At 39.4% G+C, this 10,206-nt stretch overlaps 1 protein-coding gene across 1 annotated transcript; it reads left to right on the plus strand.

The window, feature by feature from the left end:
• The first annotated feature begins 5,041 nt into the window (after positions 1-5,041).
• On the plus strand, positions 5,042-6,766 carry LOC149787262 (uncharacterized). The gene has a single exon (XM_089976081.1). The coding sequence runs from the start codon at positions 5,042-5,044 to the stop codon at positions 6,764-6,766; it is 1,725 nt and encodes a 574-aa protein (XP_089832207.1).
• Positions 6,767-10,206: the final 3,440 nt, after the last annotated feature.

Below are 10,206 nucleotides of genomic sequence, written 5' to 3' on the forward strand. Positions count from 1 at the left end.
AAAGAAAAAACGTTAAAGACAGGTCCAGGGTTGGTGACTTTATATAACTCACTAGACCAAACTCAAATTCCACAACTCTGACTCCAATTACCATGTGCCCAAGTTGAGCCTCTTTTAATATTTTTTTGTTGCACAATGTTGAAATTCCTTTGCTTGAGGTACGAAAAGATAAAGTAATATCATGTTAAATTTACTTAATGTTTGTTTGGAGCGCAAAACATTTCATGTAGAGCAACGATTTCCTCCAGGTCCAGCCACTGTTTAATTGCATTGTCAGTGCCCTTCTTAATCAGTGGATCAACGGTGTGTACGTTCATTAGCATGTGACAGTTTCTGTTTACACTTCTGATGTTGTTCATTTGTGCCATTTAATATGCTTAGCCAGTGACGCATTACACTACTCTAAGCGTGAGCAAGGCATGGTTCAATTATTATTCATTAAACTTTAACTTGAAACATTCTGAACAATGCAATAGCAATTGAACAAGACCATATAATACTTACTCAAGTGCTTTTGCCCAATCCATTTTTGGTTGGTCTTTTTTTTTCCATGTCCCTCAAAGGATAGCTGATTTTTAATCAAAGACTCAAAAGCCAACATGAATGCATTTGATCCCTTTTATGACTTTTGATGCCTCAAAATACATACAAATACTGCATTTGACTTCAAGTCTCCAGATTGCAACAATACAGTAATCAATTAACAGCTTGTCATATATACACACTAGCCTAAATCCATTATCTGGGATATGCATCATTGCACCAGTTGCAGTTGTAGCTCAGTCAGTTCTGGTACCCACAAGACTAGTTGGGGCTGCTTTATGTACTGCACATAAATATCCAGAATCAAAACCTCAATCCCTGTGAGCACTTATTTGAGTAATCAAGGCAATCCGTTCCCCATTCATAGGCCACATGCACCCCTTTATATGTAAAGCTTACAGGTGTTGATAGAATAATGATAAGCAGGCAATCTTCGTAAGGGTTGTTTTTGTTGTTGTATTTGTAAGGTTTAGCACCAGTTTTCAGCACACGATATGATATACGTAGCGGCCAGCATTAATAGTGGAGGAAGAACCCGGGAAATCCCGGATGGAACCACTGACCCACGAGAAACTACTGGCAAGCTACCTCACATACCCACATTGGCCGAATCTGACTTGATAAGGGTAATGGGCATACATGGGGATAAATATTAATAATTTACTAGTCTTTCAACATCTTGAAAATAAATTTCCTTATTTCCTCAGCACTACTGAGGTTTTCTCATGCAAATTAAGTTTTTATTTGAACATGAAACATGGGCACCTCACTTAGAATACAGGAAAGGCCTGGTAATAAATTAGATGGGCTCCGGTGTCGGGCTATCATAAAGCTGTAGCACTGCACTATGAATATTTACATGTACTTTCAAAGAGGCCTACTGAATGCAGTTATATTTGCCTTGCCTGCATTAACGTAGGTGAAACATTAGAGATGACCCTCATTCCAGTGTACTGGGCATGCTTTTCTAACTACCAAACAGGCCAGTCGAATTACTTTCTTTCAACAAACAGTATGGTCTTTTATTGATTTTGATGGTACCGTAAATGATCCAAAAGATGCAGAAAGGTAATAAAATTCGGTGAAAATACCAAGGATTATTTTGATCAGAACATCACATTATGTTTACAGTGCTTCCGATTGCTAAGAATTAACTGCCAGATGTATGTGCAGGATTTCTGGTTTTCCTTAACGTTTTGTCTTGTGTCCCTCAACTGTTTCTCCTGTGTCTCTAATGGCAGGGACATAAAACATTTTCCAATATTCCCTGTAATGGTTTGTCATATGTATCTTAAATATTTATTCTTGCTGCACGTGTTTCATACGAAAATAAAAATACTATTCCATTCTTATGTCAAGTACATGTCTGTCAGTGTTTATGAGTACTATGAAAAGATAGTTGACTGAGTGCTCCTCTTGCTATTTTTATCTGAATGTGACAGCTAATAATACGATTCCTCTTGGCATGCGACATTCTGCAGTTGCTACACTCTTCTTGGCTTGTGTGATTCTCTATCATTGACATGCTCCTTTAATTTGTGACTTTCTATTATTAACAGCTGTTTCATGGCTTGAGACATTCACTGTTATTGACACTCTCCACTTGACTTTTGACTTTCTCTATCATTAACAGACTGCCCTTGGCTTTCGAATATTATTAACGGGTTGTGACATTGTGACATTCTTCATTCGTTACTGTTAACAGGCTATTATTGGGAATATATACACTATATATATATATATATATATATATATATATATATATATATATATATATATATATATATATATATATATATATTTGTCTTAATCTGATATGTTATTAGGCGACAAATATAAGCATTACTACATAAAAGCAACAAGGCTAAGTCAATAGATAATAAAAGTATATAAATGAATATAAATGATTTTATATATGGGTTCTGCAGAGATTGTTTTTCGGTTTGGTGCATACAAGGTACCAAAATGTATGTCCAGCATGCCGTAACAGGATTATGACTGGTTATGACAGGTTTCTTAGAATATCCATATAGGATACACATAGTGTATTCAGCTGTGATGTGAACATGTGATAAGGCTGATTGAGAGTCAAGGTATACAGTAGTAGGTTTATGCAAGTCTAGTTTATGTCATGACTATTGACCAGTCAGTCATAGTATTGTAACAGGCTTGTTGAGGGTCCTACTGTCACAGAATTAGGCAAAGAAATAACTTGGTTTTGGCTTAAAAACAATTAGACTATTTCTCGTTGTACATGCGTACAACGTTATCTAGGGTGAATGTGTTTTTCCAGGTAAGCGACTGTATTAACATGTACCTGGTCACATATTACTTGTAACAGGTATCATGACTAACATGATATGCACGGGTATTCTACCCCGACTTGTACTCACTCTCCTATGGATTTAAGTAAGACGAATCTCTAAAAACCACACTGGTCGTTTTTTGATGACGTCAAGGAGTATACACTCTCCTTTGTTCTCCAGCCATAGGGGTAAGTCTTAAATTTACATTCTTTTTATTTGATAGGCGAAGCTTATTCGGTTTGTAATGTGTTATCGCGTAATAAAGTGTTTATTACAACGCAGATTTAAAGTATTATCATATATCTAGAGATTATACAGAAACTATTATGTCCAATTTGGTTTTATTGTAGCTGATTCTGACTGTGTTTGAAGATGATTCTGACTGTGTTTGAAGATGATCCTGACTGTGTTCGTAGCTGACTGTGTTAGTAGCTGACTGTTATAATAGCTGACTGTTATGGTAGCTGGCCGTGTTTGTAGCCGTGATTGTCTATGAAATGTGATTGTGAATATGACTAGAGCGGTCCGAAGCTGTACGAAGCCGTCTAAAGTTTCTTGGAGTCATCTGGAGCTTCCAGAACAACGCTGTCTGTTGTGATAAGATTATTGTGAATCTTAGTTGTGTCAAGATTATATTGTGAATCTTAGTTGTGTCAAGATTATTGTGAATCTTAGTTGTGTCAAGATTATTTTGAATCTTAGTTGTGTCAAGATTATTTTGAATCTTAGTTGTGTCAAGATTATTTTGAATCTTAAGTTGTATCAAGATTATTTTGAATTTGTGTTAAGATTATTTTTTGAATCTTAATATTATTTTTTGTTCGAGATTATGTGAATCTCTTGTTGAATAAAATACTGTTTGAGGGGTATATGCAGTCCATGAGGGTTCTTGGATCTGCACTTAATTTTTTATTTAATATTTGGTTTGTTTATTTTCGATGTGTGAATGTTGTGTAGAGTGTTTTGAGTAAATCGTATATTGAGATCGTGAGAGAATCATTGTATTTTTACATCATATATTTATCATTATTAATTCATTCATAAATTTCCATCTTTCCCACATTGTGTTTGTCTTGTTCATTTAGTCAAAAAACCCACTCGGTTGCAATTCTGCGACAATAGTGTCAGAAGTGGGATCTTTGGATTAAGTGAATCGTCATCACAATGTGTGTGAAAGTAAACTCTTATTGTTTATGTTCACGTGTGATCTTCTTGAGAAGATAATCAAGTAGGTGTTCATTTTGTTTAGTAGTTCTAGGTCTGTGGGTCTAGTATAAATATATATTCATTTTGTTTTGGGTTGCTTTCATTAGGAATAGTTTCTTTTGTAAAATTAAATTTGTTTTCTTACTATTAATCATGTCATCCCTTAAGGACTTGGTCGTCTTAGGCAAAGAACTTGGGTATGAGGGAGAAAGTTTAAGGGAATTTATTAAGGAAGAACAAGCCAGGGAGAGGGATGAAAGGGTTAGGGCGAGGGAATTAGAAAAGGAAGAACAAGCCCGGCAGAGGGAAACAGAGGAAAGGCGGGCAGAATTAGAGAGGGAAAAGATAGAACTAGAAAAACAGGCCGAAAAGGAAAGGATAGAATGGGAAAGGGGAGCTGAGAGGGAGAAGATAGTTAGAAAAACAAGCAAGGTTAGACGCTATGGAGGTTATTGTTGTTGTTGTTGTGGGGTTTAACGCCATTTTTCAGCACGATAGGCTATACATGGCGGCCAGTATTAATGGTGGAGGAAGAACCCGGAAAATCCCGGAAAGAACCACCGACGCACGAGAAGCTAGTGACAAGCTTTCTCACGTGCCCACATTGGCTGAATCTTAGACTCGAACCGCCGCAGCGCTATGGAGGTAGAAGAAAGATTAAGGCAACGAGATCATGAACGTAAGGTAGAGTTAGCAACAGCTAGAGAAGGAGAACACGATTCTGCCTCTAGTAAATTAAAGGGTCCCAAACTACCCCCTTTTGACGATGAGAAAGATAACATGGATAGTTATTTTCATCGGTTTGAGCGGTATGCCGAGAACCAGAAGTGGAGTCGAAATGACTGGGCACTGAATCTCGTGCTGTATTAAAAGGTAAAGCGCTGGATGTGTACTCGCGACTTCCTAGAGACGATGTGTTCAAATACGACGTTCTGAAGGAAGCATTTCTAAAAAGATACGAGCTGACTGAACAGGGTTTTCGTAAAATGTTCAGGTGTAGCAAGCCCAAGAAGGGAGAAACCTTTGATCAGTTCATCGTTAGAATAGCGAACTATTTTCAGCGGTGGATTGAATGCGGCAAAGCGGTGAAAACGTTTGAAGGGTTGACTGATTTATTGCTCAGAGATCAACTGTTGAACACAGTGGGGCGGGAACTAGGTCAGTTTCTGAAAGAGAAAGTCTATTCAAACGTTCAGGATATGGCTAAACAAGCCGATTTCTATGCCGAGGCTCATGGGGGAACCCAGAACGTGGTTTCAAAAGATTTTAAGTCTGGAAACCAGTCTACGAGACTGATGCCTAGAGAGCTTGTGAAATCAGCTGAGGCAAGTAGGTCATTTAGGGACACAGGTCGTCAAGGCATACAATGTTTCTTGTGTAAGGAATGGGGTCATATTCAAGTAAAATGTCCTAAAAGAAAGGGACTTGTGCATAAGGTGGTCGTGGCTATACAGAGAAAAAGTATATCTGGTAATATGGTACAGGTAGAACCAGGTATTCATACACTTGGCACGTGTCTTTTTCCCGAAGCGCGAGTACCAACCGCGAGAGGTTTCGTGAACGGTCGAGAAATCGTAGCATTACGTGACACAGGTTCCACGGCTGTAGTGATCAAACGTAGTCTCGTGCAGGATAACCAAATGCTCTGGTGGGAGTCCTCATGCATGCTACTCGATCAATCGATCGGTCGCATTCCCGTAGCAAGGATCACGGTAGAAACACCTTTCTTAACCGGAACTTTAGATGCCATTTGTATGGAAAACCCTATTTACGATCTGACGATCGGTAATGTTGAAGGTTCCCGTCTTCCAACCATGGAAGATTTCAGGATACCTTTGGCTCAGGCAGTCGAAACGCAAGCGCAAACCAGGCTAGAGAAAAACGCGTTTCAGAAATTAATAGTCCCTGAATCGATCTCCGGAATTTCGCGTGATGAATTCAAACTAGAACAAGAACGTGACGAATCCATCAAGACTGTCATTGAGAAAATCGCGTCCGGCGCAATTAGACACACCAAGGGTGGGGGCAGCTCGAGATTCGTTCGTAGGAACGGGCTAATTCATAGGGAGTTTATCACTCCGGAGGGTAAGAGGTATTGGCAAGTGGTCGTACCCCAGAGATACATATCTCAAGTACTTAGGGTGGCCCATGAGTCTAGCATGACAGGACACCTAGGTAAGGCGAAGACCACCAGTAGAGTAGTCGCTGAATTCTACTGGCCTGGTGTTAATGGCGATGTCACACGGTTCTGTACGTCTTGTGACGTATGCCAGAAAACCGTATGTAAGGGAAGGGTTACAAGGGTGCTCTTGGGACAGATGCCATTAATAAATACACCGTTTAAAAGAGTGGCGGTGGATATTGTAGGCCCAATACAACCAGTTACCGAAAGGAAGAACCGGTATATTCTTACTCTTGTGGATTACGCAACCAGATATCCCGAAGCTGTAGCGTTACCAACTATTGAAACAGAACGGGTGGCTGAAGCATTGGTTGACATCTTCAGTACGGTTGGGGTGCCAGAAGAAATCCTTACGGATTGTGGTGCCCAATTCACCTCCGACCTCATGGGTGAAATAAGTAGACTGATATCAATCAAACAGCTAAACACTACCCCATGCCATCCGATGTGCAATGGACTGGTAGAGAAATTTAATGGAACCCTAAAAAGTATGCTACGAAAGATGTGCGCGGAACGTCCGCAAGACTAGGACCGGTATTTGAATGCGGTTCTGTTCGCGTACCGTGAAGTACCGCAAGAAAGTTTAGGGTTTTCACTCTTCGAATTGCTGTACGGAAGAACAGTTCGAGGCCCGATGCGGATACTACGCGAACTGTGGACAGGTGACGTCGCGAGCGAGGAAATAAAAACTACATACCAGTGCGTGTTAGATCTGTGAGAGAAACTGGAAAGTACATGCCAGATGGCACGCGACGAATTAATGAAATCGGGACGTAGGTATACCAAGTATTATAACCGCAGAGCGCGAAATAGGAAATTTCCTGTAGGAGATCAGGTTTTATTGCTTCTTCCTACTAGCACAAATAAATTACTAGTCCAGTGGAAAGGTCCCTACGAAGTTAAGGAGGCAAAGAATGACATGGACTACAAAATTGACATAGACGGTAATTTAAAGACATTCCATGCCAACATGCTTAAGTTGTACATCAAGAGACAGAGCGACAATGTAGAAAAAGGGGTCTTGAATGTCGTTTGTACGGCAGTCATCGACGACGACTTGGGAGAATCAGAACACGAGGTTTCCCTTGAGTGTCCCTTGGGTGTTGCAAGGGAAGAGGTAGATCAAGTCGATGTGAGTGCAGAGTTGACCAAAGACCAGCGTCAACAAATTAATGCGCTTTTGGTTAAATACTCTGATGTATTCACCGAGAGACCAGGTTGTACAACCTTAGTAGACCTCAAAATTAAACTGAATACATCTGACCCCATTAGAATCAAAGGTCATCCGGTACCATACAACGCACGATAAGCTGTGGACGAAGAGGTGAGTAAAATGTTAGATCTGGGGGTGATTGAACCCTCCAACTCGCCATATTCTTCTCCCGTAGTTCTTGTCAGAAAAAAAGATGGGACGAACCGATTCTGTATCGACTTTCGACAGTTAAATAAAATCACTGTGTTCGATGCAGAACCAATGCCAGATATGGAGGGTCTATTTGCGAAGTTGTCGGGCAACCGATGGATTTCCAAAATTAGATCTGTCCAAGGCATATTGGCAGGTTCCCATTGTCCAAGAGTCCCGTACATTGACAGCATTTGCGACCCAGAAAAGATTATATTAATTCAAGGTAATGCCATTCGGGTTAGTAGGTGCCAGTGCCACCTGTTGTCGTTTGATGCGCAAGTTGCTAAGGGGTTTAGCAAGCGTTGATAGCTTTGAAGACGACATATTTGTGTACACGAATACTTGGAGTGAGCACGTGTCCGTCTTCGGGGAACTCTTCGATAGACTCCGCAGAGCGAACCTCACAGAGAGACCCACTAAATGCAGTATTGGCTATACAGATTTAGATTGTTTGGGTCATAGGGTCAGTGGTTCCGGTCAGTTGAAATCTCACCCCAAGCAAGTGGAAGCGATTAGGAACGCACCTAAACCGGACAACAAAACGCAAGTTCGTTCGTTTCTAGGTCTAGTAGGGTTTTATAGAAAGTTTATACCAAACTTTGCAGCCATTGCTAGCCCACTGTCTGATCTGACAAAGAAGGGGCAACCCAACAAAGTAGAGTGGGGACCACCACAGGATATAGCTTTTTGCACGCTGAAAGAAAAACTAATCAGTGCACCTATATTAAAATTGCCAGATGTTAGCAAACCCTTCATTTTTGAGAACAGATGCCTCTGAAACTGGGTTGGGAGCAGTTATACTGCAAGAGCAAAATAACAATAGGTTACCTGTAGCTTACTCGAGTAGAAAATTGCTACCCAGGGAGAAAAACTATTCAGTTATTGAGAAAGACTGTTCGGCCGGAGTGTGGGGAATTGGGAAGTATCATGCATATCTTTTGGGAGAGATTTCGTTCTCGAGACTGATCACCAACCCTTATTGTATTTAAATAAGGCCAAGGTCGCTAACGCTTGATTGATGCGTTGGGCGCTGACACTATAACCATATCGCTTCCCTGTAGAGGCAATAAGAGTGGTTGAAATATAGGGGCAGACTACTTGAGTAGGGCATGATTGGAAATTTGGATAACTTTTTTTTTTTATAGAAAATTCAGATTGCGGTATTACCGGTGTAAATAGTGTAACATATCGATAGTAGTTATTTTTCTTTTATTCTGTGAGGATTTTTTAAAAAAATTTGTGCATTTTTCTTTTCTGAGGGGGGAGGTATTGTCACAGAATTAGGCAAAGAAATAACTTGGTTTTGGCTTAAAAACAATTAGACTATTTCTCGTTGTACATGCGTACAACGTTATCTAGGGTGAATGTGTTTTTCCAGGTAAGCGACTGTATTAACATGTACCTAGCCACATATTACTTGTGACAGGTATCATGACTAACATGATATGCACGGTTATTCTACTCCTACTTGTACTCACTCTCCTATGGATTTAAGTAAGACGAATCTCTAAAAACCACACTGGTTGTTTTTTGGATCACGTCCAGGAGTATACACTCTCCTTTATTCTCCAGCCATAGGGGTAAGTGTTAAATTTACATTCTTTTTATTTGATAGGTGAAGCTTAGTCGGTTTGTAATGTGTTATCGCGTAATAAAGTGTTTATTACAACGCAGATTTAAAGTATTATCATATATCTAGAGATTATAGAGAAACTATTATATCCAATTTGGTTTTATTGTAGCTGATTCTGACTGTGTTTGAAGATGATTCTGACTGTGTTTGAAGATGATCCTGACTGTGTTCGTAGCTGATGTGTTCGTAGCTGACTGTGTTAGTAGCTGACTGTTATAATAGCTGACTGTTATGGTAGCTGACTGTTATGGTAGCTGACCGTGTTTGTAGCCGTGATTGTCTATGAAATGTGATTGTGGATATGACTAGAGCGGTCCGAAGCTGTACGAAGCCGTCTAAAGTTTCTTGGAGTCATCTGGAGCTTCCAGAACAATGCTGTCTGTTGTAATAAGATTATTGTGAATCTTAGTTGTGTCAAGATTATTGTGAATCTTAAGTTGTGTCAAGATTATTTTAATTCTTAAGTTGTGTCTAGATTATTTTGAATCTTAAGTCGTGTCAAGATTATTTTGAATCTTGTGTTAAGATTATTTTTGAATCTTAATATAATTTTTTGTTTGAGATTATGTGAATCTCTTGTTGAATAAAATACTGTTTGAGGGGTATGTGCAGTCCATGAGGGTTCTTGGATCTGCACTTCATTTTTTATTTAATATTTGGTTTGTTTATTTTCGATGTGTGAATGTTGTGTAGAGTGTTTTGAGTAAATCGTATGTTGAGAGTGTGAGAGAATCATTGTATTTTTACATCATATATTTATCATTATTAATTCATTCATAAATTTCCATCTTTCCCACATTGTGTTTGTCTTGTTCATTTAGTCCAAAAACCCACTCGGTTGCAATTCTGCGACACCTACAATCATCATTGAATTTCACACATATATAGAGGTATGTATTTATTTAATCAGAAATGTGCTTTCAGCAGTGAA

Source organism: Sinohyriopsis cumingii, chromosome 12 (assembly GCF_028554795.1).
Source record: "Sinohyriopsis cumingii isolate HCF-2022 chromosome 12, ASM2855479v2, whole genome shotgun sequence".
Classification (NCBI taxonomy): Eukaryota; Metazoa; Mollusca; class Bivalvia; order Unionida; family Unionidae; genus Sinohyriopsis; species Sinohyriopsis cumingii.

Excerpts from the sequence above, each read along its gene's own strand:
- LOC149787262 (XM_089976081.1), top strand. The coding sequence starts at position 5,042 with ATGTTCAGGTGTAGCAAGCCCAAGAAGGGAGAAACCTTTGATCAGTTC.